This window comes from Dysidea avara, chromosome 3 (genome assembly GCF_963678975.1).
Source record: "Dysidea avara chromosome 3, odDysAvar1.4, whole genome shotgun sequence".
In the NCBI taxonomy this organism is placed as follows: domain Eukaryota; kingdom Metazoa; phylum Porifera; class Demospongiae; order Dictyoceratida; family Dysideidae; genus Dysidea; species Dysidea avara.
This window is the reverse complement of record NC_089274.1, coordinates 19537427-19562936: the sequence shown is the minus strand read 5'-3', so window position 1 is coordinate 19562936 and position 25510 is coordinate 19537427. Positions and strand designations below refer to the sequence as shown.

The 25510-nt window shown below is 37.1% G+C and overlaps 1 protein-coding gene across 1 annotated transcript; it reads left to right on the top strand.

The window, feature by feature from the left end:
* The first annotated feature begins 1284 nt into the window (after positions 1 to 1284).
* On the top strand, positions 1285 to 25249 carry LOC136249988 (uncharacterized). The gene is made up of 20 exons (XM_066042125.1): positions 1285 to 2091; positions 2484 to 2624; positions 2745 to 2828; positions 3348 to 3461; positions 5736 to 6040; positions 6095 to 6467; positions 6850 to 6918; positions 8189 to 8332; positions 8383 to 8411; positions 10308 to 10632; positions 10686 to 10763; positions 12703 to 12846; positions 12896 to 13968; positions 17089 to 17241; positions 19409 to 19507; positions 19550 to 19609; positions 19669 to 20793; positions 24273 to 24370; positions 24419 to 24532; positions 24595 to 25249. Exons 1-19 carry the CDS (start codon positions 1741 to 1743, stop codon positions 24517 to 24519), a joined length of 4866 nt encoding a protein of 1621 aa, XP_065898197.1. The 5' UTR covers positions 1285 to 1740; the 3' UTR covers positions 24520 to 24532; positions 24595 to 25249.
* Positions 25250 to 25510: the final 261 nt, after the last annotated feature.

The window sequence follows — 25510 nt, the reverse complement described above, 5'->3', positions numbered from 1 at the left end:
CACCTGAATTGTTGTTATTAAAATGTAACCATTAACCTACCATCACAGCCATTTCTTGGCCGCCACCTTGGATTTCACATCTTTTTTCACCATGGCCTTTTTGGGGGCCGCACCTTTTTTTACAGCTTGGCTGTTTTTGATTAGATATTTATAAAACAAATTCCATAGGTACAATTCCAGGAACTGTAATTAATGCCTTTTATAGTTATAGTGCTATAATCTCAGCTGTTGGAAGATGTTATAGTGCAACTGGCCTGTTGGTTCCCTTTCTGATTTGTTCAATTGCCAGTTTGATAGCTACCCATACAAAGGTTTATGCATATACATGCAGAATTAATTGTTCATATATTGTATAGGTATAATGTATCATGGGATATATGTACTGTATATGCACTGCAGTGACTCGAAAGAGGCTTAGCACACATGCACCAGAACATATGCATATAATTATAATTTCTGATAAAACATCAGCAGTATATCCATATTAAATATATGTCTATATATAAGAGCCATAACCTCCATTAGGATTTATGACTTTATCCACAGAGAATCCTTGATCACAAAATCATTGCGTGTGCGTGTGTGTAGAAGAGAGCCACAACAAGCAAAGAGCATTATGTAAGGCACCCTCATGAGTTATATGCTGCAAGCAAAAGCAGCAAATTAAAGCCAATATAATAAACCACTCCTATTATATGGAGCTGAGTCATTCTTTGCTCAAATGTACAACCTGCAGGCACTCAAGTTCCCTTTCCAAGAAACTGTTACAAATGTACTACAGAATATTAGCTACCACATCATAATAATTATTATACTGCATGCCGCATGTGTAACTAACTATATATAGCTCGTCTGGTTTACATCTCTCAATCCCTAACATACACAGTTTGAACATTAACAGAATGGCCACATAATTATTCCTGATTTTGAATGAATCATTTGTCAAACTTCTGCAAAATCAGTACATCATATCTTAATCTATATAGATAGCTATAGCTACAGCCAACCACATGAAGCAGTCAGCAACATGCAGATAGTATTTTAATCAAGCTCAGAAAAATGAGAAAATCTAAATTGATGCTTGCATGTAGCATACAGCTATAACTACTAGACCTCAACGATCTTGGTATCAATTGAGACTAGGTACAACAGAATTCCCTCGACGATTTATCCCTGTTGCTCCACCTTTGCTTGTATTCAATAACTGACTGTTTTAAAGTATTATAACTTGAGACTTGACTGTTCTATTGGAGTAGATGATGCGAAACTGCCTCAATCCTCCGAGTCGCCCACCTACAATGATTCAGATTAGCTACCGGTATTCTAAACAACGCCCGAGCTGTCAAATTAGATTGTCGCGTGTGCCACTGTACGTACCTCGCACTATATGGAGCTGCAATGCTGATTGTATCAATGGTAAAAGGATAAACTAGGAGATCAGTGGCCAGTGTTGAGGCGGAAAGGTGTGATGTTTTCAGTTGGCTGCACAATATTTTTGAGTGGTCACCGCGAGGGTCACGGTATTTTACTTTATAATTAACTACAGCTGAAGCAAGACGCAAACAACTGACAGTTTCGAGCAAAGCCAAAGAACAAGAGAAATAGTGATCAACCACTTGAATATATAAGACACCTCCATAGCAGGAGCTAGTGGTGCTGTGCAATCTGAGCACTAAACTAGCTGAACCGGTTGGTGTAACTGCTAAACTACCTGCTACAGTAGCTGCTGCTCTACAGATCATGACCAGTGTACCAAAGCCAGCTGAACAGCTGTCTGTAGTGAACCGACCAAAACGATTGAAAACTACCCAACCACCACGTTATGAAGATGAGTTTGCACCTTCCGTTCGGGCTAAACATGATATACCTGCTGTACAAGCCATAACCAGTGCAACAAAACCAGTTCAACATTTTTCTGTAGTGAACCGACCAAAACGATTGATAATTACCCGACCAACACGTTACGAAGATGAATTTACATCTCTCATTCACAGTAAACCTGCTATATGTGCTGCAATACAGCCCATGACCAATACTAGTTCATCAAAAGCAGCTCAACTAAAGCAATCACTTGAGCTACCACAGTTTAAAGTATGTGCCTGATTGTTGTACACACACACACGCACGCACACACGCACACATGCACACACACACACACACACACACACACACACACACACACACACACACATGCACACACATACACACACATACACACAAGCATACACACGCACACACATACACATGCACAAAGGTATCAGACTCAATTAATTATCTGGAATCAAAGTATTTTTTGATGCGTGTGTGTAGGCATTTGAAAAGGCATTTCTTGTCCACACATAAATAGAAAAGGCATACTGATTACAGGTGACTACTTGACAATAGCAATTAAGAATCAATAGTTGAAAACTCAAAGTATAATCTAGGCAACTCATCAAATTTGATCCGTACGTGTTACACACATACAGTTGTTCTGTTGTTAGAAACCAGGAGCTGCACTGAAGCATAAGTGGAGGACTAAGATTGCTAAGGGGTTGCCAGTACAATGTCATAACTATGAGAAGTGTCAATTCCAGTGTACATCAGCTACTGACATGGAGTACCATTACATGAAGTGTGGAACTGTACGTGTGTAGTCTCTCTGTCTGCTTGTGTGTCCCTTAATGTGTGTAGTGTGTGTGTGTGTGCATGCGTGCGTGCCCATTTATGTGTGATGGCATATAATGATATGGCATTTACTATAGAACACTACATTGTACACATGCAAATGTGGATGGTTCTATGCCAACAAGAACAAGTTTGAGCAGCATGTACCTGTTTGTAGTGAGGTAAGTTACCTAGCACTCACAGCATAACAAGTGTGTTTTAATATTCTGTCTTCTGAGTATTTATAATACTTAAATAATGCCATTTTGATCAAGCTGCATTCAATGAAGAAAATTGTCATGGATGGCAGCCAATCCACAAAACTGTGTCCCCTTGGAAAAAACTCACTACACGGTATAGGTATTATATTTGTTTAAATAATAGTTGTTTTATAAGATGCTGCTGTTGACTGTTTTATGAAGACTATATGATTGTCTATTAGAGTACGTATCTCAACCTTGAAAAAAAATAGAGGAATTTCAGCCCTCCTATTTTCCTGGTACTGTGTGCCTACATGGGTACCAATAAGTTTAAGGACAAGTTTGGATGTGTAACATGTGTTATAGATAGACATCATCATAAAATGTGTTTTTAAAAGGTGCCTAGCTATGTACAATGAATGATACTATCTGAAGGGAGGGGTATAGAGTATAAATATTACAATATCCTTCAGATGTTTAATAGTATAAGGTGCTCCATAGGTGTTAAAGTGTAACCACTGTGGTAGAAAATTTCACAACTATTCCTTTCTTGTCAACCATACTGCTCAATGTCAGATGATCTCCAGCAGTGAACTCAAGAAGGCACCTACTGAGGTACGTGGTAGAGAAAAAGGTACACTGTTACAGTGACATGCGCTATACCAAAAAATATACACTGTATCAATATTTTGATAGTTTTAAGCATATAATTGTAAGTTTTATATCGGTATTAAAGTTTAAACATTCCTATATACATTATTAGTAAATACCACTGCTTTGGTAAATCATTGGAATACAATAGTGTACATACGTTAAATCCAAACATAATTCTCTGAATGTTCACCTTTTACTCGGTATACATACACAAGAACATTCTTGATCAAAAGTTTTACTAAGTTTTAGCAACATACATCAAGTTGATTATACCACAACACATGATCAAGAGCCAGCAAAATGGCGTTAGGCACAGAATCAAAAGTTGAAGATGTAAGTGCTGGAGCTGGTGGGAGCACCGTAAGGAGCAAAGAACAAGTAGGAGCAAGTACGGAAAGTGCAGTATGGCTATCCTTTGGTAAGATGAATCATGTAGGCAAAGGAGATCAATCACATGTCCACTGACTGTGGGACAACTGTTAAGGTTTCAAAGTGAGGTGATACACTATGTCTTGGCATTAAGAATGTCTTCAGGCACACAAGAGGTGAACGCTATTGTGTCATTTTACAATTGCTCAACTAAAGCCACAGAAAGATTGAAGAGCAAAAGCTTCATGAACTGTTGAACCTGCCAAAACTACTTAATTAGTTATTATCCGACAAGATGGAACAGCATTTATTGTATGCTTCAGCATCTTTTGCAAAATCCTGCAGTTACTATCATGTGTGCTTCATGTACAAGATCACTAGTAAGCCTTTCAGCTGTAGAGTGGTATGTGATAAAATAACTTGTTCAAACCTTGCGACTTCTGGATGAAGCCACATGGGAGCTTATGATTAGTGCCAAGCAATGAGTATCTTGTAGTAAATAATCCCTCTTATATTATTTGAGCTCTGCAAAGAATGTAATTGATGAGACACAGGTCCCTGATGATGATGAGACCTAAGTACCAAATAGCCAAGGAAGTGCTCCTATATGAAACCCTGTAAGTAGCTACATGTTTGATAACATCAACAGAAAGGAGATGGCTAGGTTATTAGGAAGATAAAATTTACAGTATTAGACCCATCCACTTGGTCAGTGTTGAGTACATTGATGGGATAGATAGGACGATCCTTGGTGTGGTGGAAAAGGAAGCTACCCTGCAGGACTATCTGGCAATACCAGCCATGTCAATCCCATCAGAGATAATCTTTTCACAACTGGGTACATCAGTAGACAAAAAAGATGCCCATGAAGTGGAGACCACATGTAGAGCAAGTATATGATCAAGAGGACCAAGTATATTATTATTATGTTATGTGGTGCACATAATATATTATTAAGAACTATGTATTTTTATAATTTAAAGTACATTGCGGAATTTCAAATACACATACATAGTATTACGTACCTGTGCCTTCACAAATAATTCCGATATCTATGCCAACACAAGCAGCAATTATCATACCAAAAATACCATCTCCATAATTCAATATCACACATCACTACACTGTTACCATTATGAAGCTAATATTGTGAACTCTTGATTGATATTACAGTAGACCTTCATTATCCAAACTCTCCATAGAGGTATACACATGTATAGCATGCTTTAAACTATTCCTATACTTCTTCGCCTATTGTTTCCAAATATTTTCCTGAACAGTAAATCCAGAAATGAAGCAAATTAATGTATTTTCTGATAAAACTGTGACTTTAAATGTGAAAATACTCTAATAGAAGAGTCGAAAGGACAGTTAAAAGAACACTTTTCAGTGACTATTTTATTATGATTACTTTAAGTCCAGCTTTATGCCAATAGTGTTCATTTATCTAAACAAACTCAGTTGTCTGAGCAATATATTTGACAAGGAGAAAACATCCTGACTGCCTGGCAGATTCCTGTAAGCGTTCTAGCATTAATCAGATGGCTGCAGGTTTGAGGCTGTCCAGATCCAGTCATGGATTTTTCCTCCTTTCTTAACTTTTTTAAACATACTTTATATAACAACTTTAAACAGGCTGTAGGACCAGGTGTCTGCAGACCTTCAGCTCTTGTGCTGTGAAGTCTTAATAAATAAAAATAAAACTTATATATGAACACTGGCACAGGAGAATGGAAGTACTACTGTGCTATGCGTGTCCATGCAACTATGTTTGCTGAGATCCGTAGATTAGTGTTTACCGAAAAATTGAATTGTGTTAGTAGTAATACTATTGACTACTTGTAACACATTTTGTTGCTGTTGTAGCTGATGTGCAAGTGTTGTCCAGTGTGTGGAGATGTGTTTATGTCTGCTGACCATCTCTCTCGTCATCAAACTATCATGCATTACTCTCCATCTTCTGTTACCATGACTACTGCTGCTGTGACCTTAGCACCCTCCACCATGACTACTGTTACCACGGCTCCAACAACTACTATTTTGTCTTCTTCTAGTGATGCAACTAGTACTGCTATGGCTTCTGCTGCCATGCCTATTACATCCATTTCTGTGACTCCCATTGTTACAATGACAACTGCTTACGTGAGCCTACATGAGCCATGGAAGACTACGTGAGTATTATATAATAATGTATTTACTTGTACTGTACAACATTTTGTTGACAGCAGCCCGCCCACCCTTCCTTCCACTCAACATGAAAATTGCACCAATCTCCTTTCACTATCACATCACTCGTCATCACAGGTTATCACTTCAATGAACTCTTCTGTTACCCGTAACACTCCTGCTACACATAACAGCCACCCATCTACTAGTGATACAGATTTTGTACTTTTAAAACAAAATGACATTTCATTTAAAGGCATTGATTCTAATAAAGCATCTTCACAGGGGGAACCTTCTGGGGAGAGCAGTGTCACAAGAGGACCCCCTAAGAAGAACAGTGTTGCAGTAAATGACATCAATTTGTCAGGAAGTAGCCACAGATGCGTTTTACCTCGTCAGGCCAGATGGCAGAGGTCATATGATTTAGGAAAGGTACATCAAGGGGTACAGTAACCACTAGTTTCATGTGAGCAAATCACTGTCTCACCTTTTTGTTATAAATTTATGATATCATTGGTCAGCAATGTGGGTCTGGTGTAGTTCCATAGGCTGAGTTGTGTGTGCGTGCGTGTGTGTGTGTGTAGTTAAATAGGTACAGGAGAATGCTGTAGTACAATTATCATTTTTAACAAATGTAATAAAACTATAGCTAACCAGTGAAATAATGGTTGAGGTTTGATGCAAATACAGACACACGCACACACACACACACATGCCTCAACTTATATCTTACTAACAAATGATATAGAGATAATAGTCTGGCCGTGAAAGCCTATATGTGAGTATTATATTGTTATGTATTTACTCTTTTCAGTCAATGAAATTGAATTTATGGAAGGATGAGCTGAAGGAAAAAGGATACATTGAGTATCCCATGTCTAAGGTTAACAATATTTTTTTTAAATGTTGTCTGTACCAACAAATTTGAACTAAAGTTGTACCTCCAGCAGATTGATTGTAGGCACACTATATATTTGTAGTGCTCTGTAACAGATGAATCACATACAGCTACGAAAAGGGTATACGTTGCCTCTTTAACTTATAGACTATAGCAATTGTAGGGAAGTCTTAGTCTCAACATGGATTAGTTTTGTCATGGCGACAATGATAAATCTATCCTTCAGTTGCCTGGAAACTAAAAGATGATAAGAAAGAATGAAAGATTGTCTAGAGTCTAAACCACTTCTTTGAATGTCAACTATGCTTGCCAGTACACAGCTTGGAGAAAACTGTAATAGCCCTGAAACATGCATAGCAAATTAGTTTGATGCTTTAGTAAATACATTTGACTGACAAGTAGTTTTTCCAATGCCAAAGCAACTAAAATTCTGTAAGCCAATGGTCAAGCCACATGTGTATGTCATAAAATACACCATCTATATATCTAAGACTATAATGACCATACGTTCATGCCAACAATTTGCATTGTATATATAATACAGCTGGTATAATCCTTGTACTGGCTTATACTGCATAACACAGTTTGCATCATAGAAATAAATATTAGTTAGAAGTAAAATAACAGAAAATAAAAGGTCTGGGATTTTTTCTACATTCTTCAATGTTTCAGTTACATGTTTCAGACTCCCTGTATTCACAGGCTTCGCCTTCTCACAGCTAGGTCCCTAGTGGGATAGCATTTAATAAAATAAAAAATGTTTAACTATACAGTATATACTAGCTAAAGATGGACATTTAAGTGTTTAGATTTGTACTGCTTTCAAATTGTGCGATTTATTATCGATATCTTAAAATTAGCTTTCTAATGACTTATAATAACAACATTTAAAACCACTACAATAACACAGTATTTACATGATTCCAAAACAGTTGTAATCAATGTAGCAACTACAGAAAATATGGATGGTTTCTGTCAGGGAAGCCATTGGGAAGCCATTACAATTGATACTTTGTGAAAAGAATTGATACACAAAAGAAAGGGAAAATAGCAACTCTATTTACAAGTAAAGTTTTCAAGAACTGAGAAAACATCAAATTCTAAAAATCTATCCCTCCCTAAAAAGGAACTTTAATATCACGTATGTGTTACGTAGTTCCACCACAGACTAGTGTTTGGAAATTATAGGTTTCAGTGGTAATGCTTCCGGTACATGTATTGATATTATTGTAATTATTTTGTAACTTTATTCTAGTACTATGGGATCAGACAGAAGTCCATAAAGAAAATTCATCATCAACCTTGGGGTTCCACTTCTTGCCGTCTCTGTGATAAGACGTTCACTGAAGGGTCAAAATTTACTACTCACTATATCAGTAAACCACCTGCCATAGAACAGGTGAGGGGAGATCCCTCATTGTGTAATTAATAATGGTGTCATTGGGACAGGCAACTGATACAAATGGCACTGATACAAGGTATGAATTATAAGTGTAAAAACAGAATTAATGTGCGGAGCATGTACCTGGAGCGTGCACCTGGGTTATTTTTGGTTAAATTGTGTGCGTGCGTGTGTGTGTATGTATGTGTCTGGGGGAGGGGGGGAAGGGGGAAGGTAGATCAGTCTTTATCAAGACTATGTTTGTTAGTGGTGACTCCTAGGTGGTGTTTTGCAACATTGCAGATACCGACTAAAGTCAAAAAGTCACATTCATGCGGAGTAGTCCAGAGTCCGGTTATGTTTCTCTTTCTTTAGACTTGCAACACATGTTTTGCAGTAAAGAGTGACTAGCTTTGTCTGTGTTAAACATGTCATAATGATTTAATTGTTTGTTTTTAGAATGATCGATCATTGGTAGAAAATAATTGCAAAGAAACACTTGTACTGTCAACAAAGTATGCCAGAAAAAGTGCATTCTTTGTAATTGTGGAAGATGTTTCAAATGAAGGAATCTTACCAGACATTATCATTTTGTGTTCACAATTAATTTAACACATATTGCATTACCAGGGGTGTGCACAGGGAAGCAAGTGCTACAGTGCTACATTAAAGCCATTCAAAGTACTTTTTTCTTCTTTAACACATTTAGTAGTGGGTCCAAGGGGGGCACAGGAGACACATATTCCTCTCCTCCACCCTTCATACCAAAGAAGTATTTTATTAAAGATCAAGATACTGGAACACCTAAATACTCTAACAGAACTGTCATCACGTACAACACAAAATCTTCCAAGTGTATCCATTTTCAAACTCCCCTTGGAGGTTAAGCATGCCCTTGGCATAGTACTTGAACTACAAATTTTCATACTGATGTCTATTCCATAACTACACAATACAAATTACTTTAGGATCAAATAAACTATTTGTGGAAATCACTACTGTTGCTTACCCCCCCCCCCCCCCCACACACACACACACATGCACACACACACACACACACACACACACACACACACACACACACATACACACACGCACGCACGCACACACACATGCACGCACACACACACATTCATGTTGAATAAAAACCACTTAGAAATTATTACCACAAACTAAATAGTACACAAACCTACTACTATATATATGTCAAAAATTTCAGTACTGAAATTTCATATGAAATGCCTATAGCTTCTGGGAAGCTGTAGCCTTCCAGACCCCCTACTCATGCATGTATACCCATTACCTTAACACCTCATCTCTAAATCCTGAATCTGCTCATGATTACTGGACAGCTAGGTTTTAGAAGTAGCACAACTCAAACTTGTTGTTGCTACAAGTGGAGTAGCATGCAATAAGCTAAGTTCACAATTGCACAATAGTATAAATGATGTGATGTCAGCAACAACAATCAAAGCTAGTTTTTTCCTGACTGAGTTAAGACTTTCACAGCAAAAATCATCAGTCCTATAGTGTTAGCATGCATGTGTACCGCACTGATGAAAACAAGCCTATAGTCAGCAACTGGGTTCCCACCACAATTACAGACATGTGGCACCCACAAATAATTGATGTCATCAATCACAAACTCACATTGTAAAGGAAGGTAAGACTAGAGGTAGCCACCTAAGAGGTCATAATTAAACCAGAGTAGCCATTCTTTCAAGCATTTTTGTAACTGAATTCACACTGTGACTAGAATAGTGTGTTTGACACACAATAGGAAAAAACAGTCTAAAGTTAACTTTACCACAACTTTAGTTTCTTGGCTAATTGTATTGTATTATTGTTAAAGTTATAGGCAGAAAAGTGTACCATTTTCTGTAAAAAAAAATGCAAAAAATCGTGATCACTTCTGTAGCAATGAATAGGTTTATCAAAATGTTCCAAAATTGGCTGTCGAACAACCGAGGATTATCCTGTTGTATTGTTACAGACAATCGGAATTATCCTTTCATGTACGAACTGAAAGATTACCCTACTACTTCTGTGAGACATGTAAAAAGGTGTATTTGACACGAGATGAACTGATTGAGCACTGCTCTGCCACACACGACAAGACACCACAGCAGTCACAATTCAGCCAATCAGATGATCCTACAGACAATTCAGCCAATCAGGACACTGCACAAGTTGACAGAGAGACTTCAGTTGTTGAGAATGACTCGAGCACTAGTGGCACAGAAGTTACTACTGCTGCTCCTGAAACTGCTACTAGAAAGAATGGCATTGATAGAGAAATGGACAGTAAGAAAAAGAAGGTTGGTATGTGTTGCTAGTGAATGGTGTTGCTAACATGTGGTTACTGTGGAAGGTGGAGATAAAGCTATTGCTAACTTACTGGAAGGAGGAGCTAAACTCAAATGGAATAATACGTTGTCCGATGTACAAGGTGGGCTGGATACTGTTATATGTTGTCTATATGGGACTCTGTACCCCTGAGTCTGCCAACGTGATCTGGTAAATTTATGTACACTCTAATAAGTAAGACACAGGTGGAAGGAAAAATTAGAATTGGATTAGGGATCAAAGAATAAAAAAGTAGTGAAACAAGAGAATAACAAATAAGTAGTGAAACAAGAGCTAGAGGTTGCCTATACCTGCAAGTATACTAATGGACATTAATCCAACAAGTTAAGTATATGATTATATAGTATACCACTTTCTTGGACGGCGGTTGACAAGTGAACAATATCAGCTTGGAACAAAAGGCTAATTGTTTGTGGTTCTCTATTAAACGACTGACATTAACTTGTTGTAATGCTACAGTTGATGGTTAATTTGAAACTGAACCACCGTTTTATTGCGTGCACTACTATCTCAACATTCTGCAACATCAAGTGCTTAAAGTTTAAATTTTATATAGTATGTGAAATAACTGAAATTTTAGGGAAATTCCTGAAAGTATTAGGAATTAATTAGACATATGATTATATAGTATACCACCAAGTTTTGCGTACACTACTATCTCAACATTCTGCAACATCCTGCTACATAGAATATACTACAAATTACAGAATTGTACAGAGGAATCCCTTTGAATCACACTGAATCATTTGTAGAGGTTAATTTGAAACTGAACCACCGTTTTATTACATGCACTACTATCTCAACATTCTGCAGCATCCTGCTACATCAAGTGCTTAAAGTTTAAATTTTATATCTTTAGCCAACCTCTCTTGTTTCACTACTATTCCCTTGGTACGCTTCAAAGGATTAATGTCTATTAGTATACTTGCAGGTATAGGCAACCTCTAGCTCTTGTTTCACTACTTGTTTGATATTCTCTTGTTTCACTACTTTTTTTATTCTTTGATCCCTAATCCAATTTATAATTTTTCCTTCTAATTGTTTGTTTACTTTTTATAACATCATTATGACTAATGAACCTGCACATACCGCATCAAAAGAAACAATGGCACCAGGCATGCCATAAAATTAATTTTGCATCTAAATGCTTGCCACAACAATTAATTACTGAAAATGCAGTGGACATTACACTTTGTCTTGAGCTATGCTCCGCCTGTTACACAGTGGTACAAATGAAGAACAGTACAAGAAGTGTCTCTGCAATCACTATGGAAAATATGGGCAATAAGCGTAATAGCTACCACCACAGCCACAGGGAAGCCACATCTTGCTATACCACCTTGCATTGTCAGCAAAGAGAACTGGGACACAAAGGAGGACAGGGGTAAGTCTGTGATGTGTGTACTATACATACTGCGGTTGGCGAAAATGTCTAGGGATGACTTAACAAAAGCCTGTAGCCTTATGCATTGTCGAGTTATGCTTAGCTGAAGGAATCAGTTAGTTGGTTAGATAGTCAGTTAGTAGAAAATCTAGTTAAATAGGAAATTTTTAAAATTTCATAGAAACTGTTGGAAAGATTTGGGGTTGCTCTGAAGACATTTTTGGGCTTGGGTATGCTAAGCCAGTTTGTTTGAAAGAAAACTGCGGCTGTTTTTTGGGTGATTTTGAAGTGCAAGAAATCCCAAAACTCCATGATCCCTTATATACAGTACTACCATTACCGTACTGTATGATACACTCGTATCCCAAGTGTGTGTGTGTGTGTGTGTATGTGTGTGTCTTGGTTGTTTTGTGTTTCCATAGTAATATAATGTGATATACACAATCACACACACACAAAACAAAAAGCCATTGTTATCAGTGGCTTTTGGGAGGTGGGAGTTTCAAACTACAGTATGTGATTGTGTTTTAATTTTCACAGCAAATTATGCAACTAAATCAATTACCAATTAAGCCCTAATCTCGTATCTGGGGTAATACACGAATATCTGCATGTTACTGTGTGGTGTGCTGCGTAGTTCTGTGGCTGCCAGTTCACCTCTCTGAGTGGCATTCGGCAACACTACACACAGTGTGGCACTATCACATGCCCATGTTGTGACCGGACATTCACCACAATGTGGAAATTTCATCTACACTACATGAACAACCATAATGGACAGGTGGGCATGTTATCATGATGGTATAATATTGACAATGGTGACATCACAGGTAGAAGCTTCTGGTTCAAGAAGTGCTACATTGTCACTAAATGACAGTGTGGTAGTTGAGGCTGACAAAAACGCTAAGGATAGTCAATGTCACAGTGTTGAATATGAAGTCATCGATGTTGGTGATGGAAATGAAATTATGTATCAACACGATATAGCTCAAGCAGATAAGACTATGGATCAGATTGATGAAGTTATTGAACAAAATGATCAAGTCAATGAAATTGATCAAGATCATGTAATCAAGGTCAATGATCAAGATCAAGTCATTTATAAAGGTGATCAGGATGAAGTAGTCAAAACCATTAATCAAGATGATCTTAATGATCAAGATAATAATAATCTTAATGATCAAGATGATGATAATCAAATGGATTGGACAGCTTCTAATCATCATTGCCAAAGACAGTGTATAACTACTGAGGGGCTCATTTGTGGTTGGAGTTGGTTACCACCCAGGAATACAAAATTACTTTCAGTATCATCAGCTCGTACACGTCCTATTCAAAAGCATTCTAGGATTAGGCAGGCACAACTCAAAGCAGTCAAAGCAATCCGAAGGCTAGCTGAACTGACTCGAAAGAAGTATGTTAAAAGAAACAATTTTCAAAAGAAGACGTTAGCTCAAGAGAAGCAAGCTCAACGAGAGCTAGCTAAAGAGAAACTAGCACAAGCTAAAGAGAAACGAGCACTAGCTAAAGAGAAAAGGGCTCAAGAAAAGTTATCTAGAGAGAAGATAGTTAAAATTCAAGAGAAACTAAAGATAACTCACCAAAACCTAGCTCAACAAAGGCTAACCCAAAGGTTAGTTCAATTGCAAAAAAAGCTAGCTCAGGAAAGGGAGGGGATAATCCAAGCTCAGGAGATAAGAGGTCAAAAACAACTAAGTGAGGTAAAATCAGTTGAAGAGGCAGCTGCTCAAGAAGGGATAACTATAGCTCAAGAAGAAGTTACCAGAGAGATACCAATCCAACCTCATTCTCCAGATGACGTGTTTTACCCATTGGCCATGCCAGCACAACCAACAAGTGTTTTATTCACTACCCAACAACAGTCTACAATGAATTCTGTAAGGTTAGTATGAGGAGCAGTAGTAGCAGTTGAACTAGTGTAATATGGACACATTGTAACTAACTAGCAGTGCTCCAGTTTCATATAAGCACATGTCAATGTGGACAACTGATGACACCCTTTGTGATGCTCCAAAAGTATCCATTATAAACTGACCTGCAGTGTAAATAAGGGATGTATATTTAGTGGTGTAATTTTGGGAATATTAGGTATATGCTGATAGAAATAGTTAGTTCTTCGCAAAATATCAAAGTTTTATAGAGCAGTTAAAATCTGAATTTGTTAATTGTTTCACCAACCGGTGCACATGTTGTGTCGCTCATTGTCTGAAAACATATCTAACTGTTAATTGTTGTTTGTCTTATCCACTGCATCATAGGCAAAGGTGTAACATTCCACTGTGGACCACAAGACAGAATGCCGGTTCAACTATTAATTTGCCTGCATTGGGTAGAATTTGATTCATAGTTTATATATCTTAGACTCCTGCTATAGCTACAAGTTCCTTTACAATATATTATTACAGAGTGTCTGTGTTTGACTTTGTAACCACTGTAAACACAGGTACAGTATCTTTTACCACTTAGACTATGGCACGCATAGTATGTTTTGAAGTTTAGTCATTAATGAGGTATTTAAAATCCAACAGATACAGGCAGGTAGGTATCTAAACTGATTATATACCTGTGACAATTTTTTTCACACGTGTCACGTGCTTTGCTAGTTTCCAGTCACAACAACCATCAGAAATCTTCGCTAGAGTATAAAGAAAGCATCACTAGAGTATAAAGAAAGCAGCGCTATAGTATAAAGAAAGCATCACTAGAGTATAAAGAAAGCATTGCTGGATCATAAAGATGATCGTATTCATTTAGGAAGTCTACCAGTGAGTTATTTTAGCACTAATTCAATCAGGAAGTCACCATTACTGGTAGTGACCAGAGCGGTACGAGCCATAGTCTAAATCAGTTATTGCACAAATCCACGGTTTCTTCGTTATTTTAGAGACCTTCAGAATGGCACATAATCACAACCTATACTTAGTAGTCACTTGTCACAAGTTTCATTGAAATTTTGTAATAGTAAACCTGCTCTTCCACTTCACAACATACATAATTATTGTACTATTGTCAATATTGAAACGTATAATACAATATCAGTATTTTGATCATTATTCATCTTGAATATACACGGTTCTAATCAGTAAATGATCAACAGTAAGTAAAATGGGCAGTGGTAGGCAGCAACAGTAGCAGAGGAAGTAGTATATGCGGGGAGCTATAGAATCTGTGGCAGCAGGGGGGCTGGGGGGGCACAGTAGCACAACCCCCAGAAGCTGTAGTCATTTTAAGTGTTAGAATGTCTCGAAATTCACCAGAATTAATTTGGTGAATTTAAAGACATTCTAACACTTCTACTGAGTGACTTTGGCTCGCTCCGCTCTGGTCACTCTTTCAACAAGTTACTACAAAAAAATTTTTGAATTATTAAACGGAATTTTCTACTGACTGAATAACTGACTGAGTAATTGACTGACGATGCCTTCAGACAAGCGTAACTCGATAATGGCTAAGGTTACGTACGGGCTTGATTATTTCACTGTTCGACGTCGATTCAGCCTGAGAGGTGCCTTTTGGCATACCGCAATACATACAATGCATTCTCTCATGGACTTACCAGTATCCTCCTTTGTGTCCCATTCATCTTTGCTGATAGCGAAAAGTGTCGATTTGGCAGTAGCACGTGATGGCTTCCCTTCGTAACAGAAATCATCCGTATTTTTCATAGTGGCTATTTTGATTGCAGGGGTGCTTTTCAAACAGTTCTTGATTCGTACTGCTGTGTAACGAGTTGAACATAGCCAACAATGAAACGTAATGGATATTTCACTTTTCAGACGATAATTGATATAACTGGGGCACGCGGCACCATTTCTTTCTTTCGGTATGTGTGGATTACAGAGGTGTTTTTTGAACAATTCTTGATTCAAAATGCTGTGTAATAGGTTGAACATAGCTGACAATGAAGCATAGTGGTACGTACTTCACTTATTGATATAGCTGGGGTGCGTGGTGCCATTTCAGATGTGGTATGCGTGGGTTCACCAGTCATAATCATTATTTATATAAAAAAGTTAACAAACAAGTACACAAAAAAATTTGGAATTTTCAACGAGAGTAGGGACCATAGCACACCGATAAAAAATACCGAAACAAGCTGGAGTAGTGCACAACATTAAATCACAGTAAAAAAATAAGAAGTGTTATATCTCTACTGTGCTCAAGATACTATAATGGAAATGCACAGTGGGGATATATCATTTCTTATTGTTTTACTGTTACTCATGAGCATAATATACTGTGGTTAAAATATAGGGTTTCCAAATGAACACACATAGCTATATCATACAGTACATTAGGGATCATGGAGGTATGGGTTTTTCTGGCCAAAAAAATCGCCTAAAAACCAGCTACCATCTTGACACCTTGGCAGTAAAGGTTAGGCATAACCAAGCCCAGAAATACTTTCAGTACGACCCTATATGCTTCCAATAGATTGCTACAAAATTATTCAATGGAATTTTCTACTGAGTGACTAACTGCCTGATGCCTTCAGACAAGTGTAACTTGATAATAGCAAGTGCGATGGGCTTGATTTTTTTTCCTTTATACAGTGAGACTCTAACACCTGTCTACTGAAAGTGTCCAAATAGTAGAGCTCCTAACCTTAAAAAAAGCAAGTTTTGTGCATTTTTTTGATAAAATCATGAAACTTGGTACATAGTTTGCATATACTATAAAGGTCATTTTAAGATTGGGAGCCACCTCAGATTTGACCTTTGGTGACCTTTGTATCCAATTTTACACTTAAAAATTGACAGTTTTTCCTCTATTTCACTTGTACATGACTCAAAACCCACAAACTTGGTGCCAAAGTAATGCTTTTACTCTAAAGAGCAAGTTGATGCTTACAGAAAGTCTGTAGCTTTCTCTATTCAAAAGTTACAGTTATTTATAAGATCATATTTTCACCCGCCCACACACATCATGCATTATAGTTGTATATATGTATACTACAGTGTTTTCACATAGTTCTATTACATCCTGAGTAATTGTTGTACAGTTATATAGTGGACCCTGTCTTAGTAACCACCTGTGTAAAGAGACCACCTCTCCATACCAGGGACACTGGAACAGCAAATTCAAAAAACTGTATTGCCTGCTTGTCTAATGCAGCCATTTGTCTATCTACATACCACAGCAAAATAACCCTGAGGTGATTACAGTAACTACGTATGGTATCAGGTTACATGATTTTGTTTAAGTAGCCTAATTTACAGTTGTATTAATTTTCAGGATAGGAAAACTATAATATGCAGCAATATGCACCAATTAAATCCTGTGTAACAGATTAAGTGATATCAAGTATAGATAATCACACCGTGTAGTCTCCATGAGAATAAAGTGAATACATCATATATTTCATATATTAACCCTACTGTTGTGCTATAAAAATAAAAAACAACCAAAGACTATATATGGCCATAATATAGCTTATATTGACATAGCTCCAAGGTAGTTTGCCTCTCCATATTTGTGAACGATGGTTGTTAATAAATCTGTACAGCAGGATATTCATATTTGAATGTTAAAAAGTAATAAGCATTTGGTATATACTTTAATTTTTATTGTTGCCATTCAAACCTGTTATACCATATAGGCAGAATCAAGGGTTGAACAGAATCATGTAAAAAGCAATTTTCATTATTATTCTAGATTGTGCGGCCTAGCAAAATAATATTTTAAACTCAACCATATTCATTCATGATCACAATAACGTACATTTTCACAAATTTGTTATCATTCACTCATGAAGTTTGTGAAAATTTTCTTAAATTTTACCTAGAAAGTAACAGAGCCTTTCTAACTCATGACTAGTTTCATTTTTGGCCTATAGAGGTTAGCTATAATTACGTATCACCCACTTCACACAATGGAATACAAATTGAAATTATAGAACAGTATCACTGCGTACATGGCTAGACCAAAATGGCATAAATAGATTTCTCAGTGAATAGAGTAAATAGATCAACCTTGACTGTGAAATATGTCAATAATCGAATGTACATGTAAGTAGCTATTAGACCAACCAGCCATAAGGCATGTTTCTAATGTAATCAAATGTTGTACTTCTATGCTAGTACACCAATTCTACATAAAGCTCTTCCTAAGGTGATTTTATAGATACGTACATATTCCAAACTATCAACTCAGCTATCTTGACCTGTAAGTGTATGTACAAGTCTAACAGTAATAGGGATGCCATGTATCCTCCACACTTCCGTAGGTTCCTTGTTACAACCATAAATTGTAGAGAAAGGGGATTGGAAACCGCATGCTCCATCCGCGCCTACAGACCTAGTGTCACCTTCGTGTTATTACAAAGATATATAGCCTATAACATAGAACTAATGTACATAAAGTTAATTTGTAAATCTTATCGCAAAATGTGCAAGTGCATGCAAGCCCAGTAGAGGGAGGACAAATTGTGCAATAAAAAGTGAAATCCAAGTGAAATACTCCTTATTCATTTCCGCTCAAGTTCTACATATATACTACCCTATACTCAAGAAATAGTATTAAACAAGTAACTGTACAAGTTTCAGTCGAATCTGGGCTACTATATATGGGTCTTTGAGAGGGAGGACAAAATCTTGCGTTTCTGTAGTCACGGATCAGAACGTGTACCAACTGTATTTTACTATATAATCTATGTTACAACCTTAGCCTATACCCACGTACTTGGTTAATACAATTATTTAAAATTGGTCTCTACTATGTATAATTTATACACTGTGCAAGTGAGTTATCCCCACCTCCTATACTGTACTCCTACTACCCTATATGCACCCTTTGATAGTTAATGGGTCTGCTCCTGATACTCATGCCCAGTTGAGGTGAATAGTATGATAATTGAATAAGCAACTTTCTTTCTTTTACATATCAAAAGTATATGCGTGGGCAGGAGAAAAAATAGCATTTGTTATATTTATAAAAATTTCTATAACTTTTGAATAGAGAAAGCTAAAGACTTTCTGTAAGTATCAACTTGCTTTTTAGAGTAAAAGCATTAATTTGGCACCAAGGTTGTGGATTTTGAGTCATGTATAAATGAATTAGAGGAAAAACTATCAATTTTAAGTACAAAATTGGACACAAAGGTCACCAAAGGTCAAATCTGAGGTGGCTCCCGATCGTAAAATGACCTTTATGGTATATACAAACTATGTACCAAATTTCATGCTTTTATCAAAAAGTGCACAAAGAAAGTGCTTAGAAGCTCTACTAAAATAAATAACTTTGTTTAGATAAAGTTTAATAAATTTGTTCAGATAAATGAAAAACTCATCCATTTAAATACAGAGTTCTGTCCTGGGATATAGGTTACAACCTACAAATCGAGTCGATATAGATGGGACTAATCTGCTAAAAGATTCAACTGGAAAGGATGCTGATGTGGATAATACAGCAACAAAGCAGAGGTTTGTTAACTGTGTAGTCAGTTACGTGAGAGTGCCTTATAGCAGCAGTATCAGGGAAACTGCCTCCAGACTTAACACACAAGCAACATCTAGTAAATGTAGGTATGTGTTAGTAGTTGTGCAGTTGAATTATGTCTTGTTAACTTTCACTATGCTTACAGAGCACGTGTTCAGGAGCTGGCCCAAAATAAATTGTCCAAAACAATTCATAACCATTGGGCTCAGATGAGAGTCAGTACTCCATCTGCTAGAGCTGAGGCGTTTGCTTTTTCGACCAACAGTCCAGTAACTGAATACCCAGTTTCTGGCTTAGTAAATGATACCTTGTCACTAAGTGATAGTGTGGTAGTTCAAACTAAAAGGAACACTTGGGAGAGTCAAAATCACACTGCTGAAGTCGCTGATATAGGGAATAGAAATGAACTCATTTTTCAAGATAGTCAAGCTCAAGCAGGTGAAGGTATGGATCAAAACAATTGGATAGATGAAGTTAGTGATCAAAATGATCAAGATCTGGCAAATGAATTCATTGATCAAAATCAGGTAGTTGAGACCATTTTTCACGATGAAGTTAGTGATCAAGATGATGATGATGGTCAAATGTTTTGGACAGCGTCTGATCATTATTGCCAAAGACAGAGTATAACTCAAGATCTTGTAGTTGAGGCCATTTTGCAAGATGATGGCAATCAAACATCTTCTAACCATAATATAACTGCTGAGGTCTTTCCTTTGATTAAGGAGAATAAAGCTCAACAAATGAGAGCTCCAGAGAAATTTGCTCAACGAAAAGTAACTCGGGAAAGAGACAAGATAATGCAAGAGAATCTTGCTAATGAAATTCACGAGATCAGAGCTCAACAAAAACTAACTCAACAGCAAAAACTGTCCCAGGAAAGAGAGAAGATAATTCAAGAGATTAAAGCTCAGGAGATGAGAGTTCAAGAGAATCTTGCTCAACTAAAATTAGCTCATTACCAACTAGCTCAATTGCAACAAAAGCCAGCTCAACAAAGCTTAATTCAGCAAAATGTAACTCAACAAAAGCTAGCTGAAAGTCTAACTCTAGTTCAGGAAAAAGAGAAGGTAATTCAAGGGAATAAAGCTAGAGGTCAAGAGAAACAAGTGGTTGAAGAGAAGTCTGCTGGAGAAGTGATGACAAAAACTCAAGAACTCACTAAGGCACCAATCCAGCCCCATCCTTCCATATGTATACCATACCCATCAGCTGCACCAACAAGAGTCTTACCTACTTCACAACAGCAGTCTGCTAGGAATTCTGTAAGGTTAGTCAGAGTACTAGTAGTACAATGGTACCTGTGTAATATGGATAAGTTTTGACTAAATAGTGATGTCCTGATTATTAAGGTGCCCGTTCACTTTATGTACTAAGGGATGTTTTGTGGCCTTAACTACAAGTGTCAGTCTGGAATATGTTGGTGTCCTCAAGTGTCCACATTAACAGGTTCTATGAACACCTTGCAACAACCAATAGTGCCCTGACTATGAAGGTGTCCTGATTTTCCAGCTTAATTTCTAGAACCTTAACTGGATAATGCAAGTGTCCTCAAGTGACCAACAGGGGCATATAGAGAGAGGGGGTCCACTTTGAAATTTAAATTTCTTAAGTTCTTACAGTAAGACTAAACTGGAGACACACCAGTTTAGTCTTACTGTAAGAACTTAAAAGTGGTGAATAATAACATACAGTAAAGCATTTGTAAAGTTACATTCATCTCTCAGGAAAGAATCTACAGAGAGGATATATGGGCCCTCTTGAAAGTATTTAGTAAGTAGCCATATAAATATCCATCTTTAGGTATTTTACCCATGCAAAATTGTGCTTTGCTACTAAATATACAATGTGTGTACTCACACAAAAATCCGCTTATACAAAAGGCATTCTATGTAGTTAATATGTTGTGTATAGTCAATGTAGTATTTCCTATGGTGACCGAGTCCATTAGCAGTATCATGTTCTACCATGAGTAGCTACAGTTTGTCGCATGCATTGAGAACTTTGTTTATCATGCACACACTTAGATATATGGCTGATTATAAAATATCCCACTCACCCACCATTAACATAATTACATACCTGCAAGGACATGATCTGGTCAACTGGTTCATATTTCCATCTAATATGTATGACACACTATGGCTATACAATATACATTTCATTGTATTATACACACATTTAATGTCATAACAATGTACAGTGAACTTGGTAATACACAAATTCAATTCAAAATCAAAAATGTATGCATATATTATTGTAGCAAACTGTGTCATAATAATCAAGTCAATATCTGAGGATAGACTACATTAGATGTAAATGTTCCACCATGGTGTCAGCCATGTGATGTTGACTTCATGATTTGTATGCTAACATCAGCAAACCGACATGCTCTTGAAAATGCCACATACAATTACCCATGGGAAAAACATGGTCGCTCAATATAAATACCAACTTTATCAAATGTGTGTCCCTATGCCTTGTTGATTGTCATTGAATATGAAAGGTGCAATGGGAATTGGCATTGGGAAAGCACAAATGGTGTAATCACAATCTGGAAGTTGCAGGTAAGCCAGGTATCAACACTCTGGTATGCTTGCAGTTCCTGTGAGAACTTCTGGATCCATGCAATTATTATGCAAATGGCATATCAGCAGGCGTGTCCCATTACATAAGCCTTCACATAAGTTCAGGTTTCACAGTAGAATTACAACAGCACCAACCTTCAGTCTAAGCCTATGGGGAGGCATTCCATGTGGCGTAAGACTATTAAGAAATTTGACTGGATATTGTGCCTGTTCATCTTCATGATTATGTACAATGTCATCCATACTAAAAGAAGTTATGGACTTGCCTGAAAGAAGATTGAGTATTAATTGTAGTGATTCATCATTAGTAGGACACAATGTCACAGATCTGTACTTGTTAAACTGGTTGCCAAATACAGAAAATAACAACTGTTAGGTATGTGCCTACAGTGAGAAACAAAAACACAATGTTTTGGCCAGCAAGTATGCCTAGACAGTTTGAGGCAATTTGAGGGGGAGGAGTTTGTGTTTGAAGTGTTTAGAACCCTTGATTTAGCAGTACAGCTACCACAGGGCAGGACATGATGAAACTAATAGGTGGAAATATAATGATAGCATCCAGGCTGGCCTGTTGCTTTACATGGTAGAAATGGTGATTTAAGCCACAGATCCATGAAAAACAAATCACCACCAAATCTCCACAAAAGGATATGCCTTGCAAAGGTGTACCTGTCAAAAGGAACTGTATTGTTGGAAATGGTGTAGAGTGTTGGAAATGGTGTAGAGTGTTGGAAATGGTGTAGAGTGTTGGAAGTTCAAGGTTTTTCACTGTTTCCAATTTATGCGGAAGAATATTCCTAGGCCATACAAACATTGAATGTAAGTGATGCAAAACTGAATACTTGCTAGTCTGCAGCTTTTTTAGTCATAGATATCCTGTATTTATATCACTTGAGTGTACAAAGTGAATCCTCAGTAGACTTAATCGTAGTTAGAAATAATATTTTCGTGTCACAATTACAAGTCATTCAATTTTTGCCGCACAGTATCTATAACTATGTGTAGCACCATCACTATCACATTGATGTGCTAATTCATACAACAATCTGCTGCTAAGTTAAGCATTAAAATATTTAGGTCTCTCAATGTGTAGGGGCTGTGCCCCCAAACCCCTGCATTTGTATTTCAGTACTACTGTTGGAAACCCCCTTTACAAAGTACTGGAACCACATTAACAGTTTCCACCATAGTAGTGGTCATCAGTTCAGGAAGATGTACATTATTTATAAGAATGTTAATAAAGTCTGTTGGACAAACTTTTCCTGTGACATTCAATTGCTCACTTTTATAGCAATAACAGTTCAGAGTAAATCAAACGACCTTTTCAAATCACATTTGTGTTTTATGGCAGGTTGTTGTGTGTGAAACAAAATTAAGGCACAAACTTTGAGGGTTTTCATTTCAGAAATGGCTGATAGGTTTTGCTCTAATTTGCTCTGTTGGCTACTAAAAGTAGGAGGCAATTCTGCATTAAGGATTCTATCACTAGGTAGCACAAATCTACGTATGCATGAACATCACCGACAGGCAGGTCTGGCTTACTGGCTTTTTCAACGCAGTTGATAATCTGATTAAGAAACCACACCATATTGGCTCTTCTAGCCGACCATTACATATATCAAGGCAGCTAGTTTTTTGTACTTGTTATCATGTAGGACATCAGTGACATTATCTATATACTAGTAGTACACACTAGTGCTGAAACGAATATCAATTTTTACTATTCGAATAGTTGTTAACAAAACAACTGAATATTTGATTATTCTTTAAGCTTATACTTCTATTGAATAAATACTGAAACTTTTTGTTAGGGAGCAAGGTAAAACTTAAGAACTATTTCTATCTTTTCTAAAATTTTTACAGCATAGATACATCACTTCATTCACAATCTTAAGTTTCAAGGCTGGCTTTTCCATCTGAATACAGTGTACAAAGTGCAAACAATTATTTGAATAGTGTGGTAACGAATTGAATAGTGTCATGCCGACCGAATAGTCGAATAACCGAATAATCGTTTCAGCACTAGTACACACCACATATGTTGGGGTGAGCCTGAGCAAGCCTAGCATGTAATATGTATGTATGTATGTATACGTTCATCAGTGTCACTGCTACAAATGATAAAATATGATTGTGGTGTTATGTCACTTTTCTGGTACAGGTTGCAACCTGAAGGGTCCTCTAATCAAGCTGATAAACATGTAACTACTGACTCGGCTGGCAAGGTACAGAAACAGTTGATGCAGCCACGAAACAGAGGTTTGTTGTGTGATTGTAAACTAGTTATGTGAAAGTGTCTTGTATCAGCTGTACCAGTGAAAATGAATTGTGTATCCAAGTCTGTGGTACACAACCAGCATCCAAGTGCAGTTGAAGTGTGTATCGTGAACCATGACAGTGGTTTATAATCAGGATTGCAAAGTAAATATTCTCTAATAGAGTACACACCAAAAAATACTTGTCTGACATCAACTTTCATATAGTTCTTGCAGAAGGTATACAATACAGGCTGAGTATTAAAATGAAAAGAAGGTATATATACATTGATGAAACTGAGATTTGCCATTCATTCATATTATTGTTGTTTTGCTTCACAGGCATAACACAGTTTACAAGGAGAGTCAAGGCTTCTCAATGGATATAGTGGTCACGGTCTGTGATTTCATTTATCATTTTTGAATAGAAACAGCCCAAACATTGTTGCTGTACAAAGCCATACAGGTTAACTCAGAGTTCGAGTTTATTGCATGCTGTTACTGAAATCAGGAAGCTTAACTACTTTGTTGCAAAGTGGTTCCTCCTTACCATAATTAGTGTATACATGGGCAATTGATGTATTCTATTAGTGCAGTCATGTAATTACCCTAATAAAGCAGTCAAGAGCATCTGAGAATAAGAAAGCATGCGCTCTATTTGACAATTATTAAACCTCTCTATTAATGTATATGTTAATTGTCATTCATTTTTAGAGACAAGTTATTGTTATGTTTACAGAACAAATCAGAAAATGTCATAAATTGTCTAAACAAATTCAAGACCAATGGGCTCAGTTGAGAAGCAATACCCCATCTGCTAGAGCTGAGAGGGAGCGTGCAGTTCTTGCATTTTCAAACAGCAGTCCAAAGTCTAAGCACTCAGCTTCTAGCTGCACTCAGCTTCTAGCTCAAATAATACTTCCATGTCACTAAGTGATGGTGTGTTAGTTTGTGCTGAAAGGAACATTCATGATAGTCAAAATCACACTACTGAAGTCACTTTTGTGAGTGATGGAGACAGTCAAGATGAATTAAATGAAGTCATTGACCAAAATCAGATAGTTGAGCATGGCAACCAAAATGATCAAGGTGAAGTTAGTGACTACTCATCTGGTACCTGTCCTCCACATACACCACTTAAAGA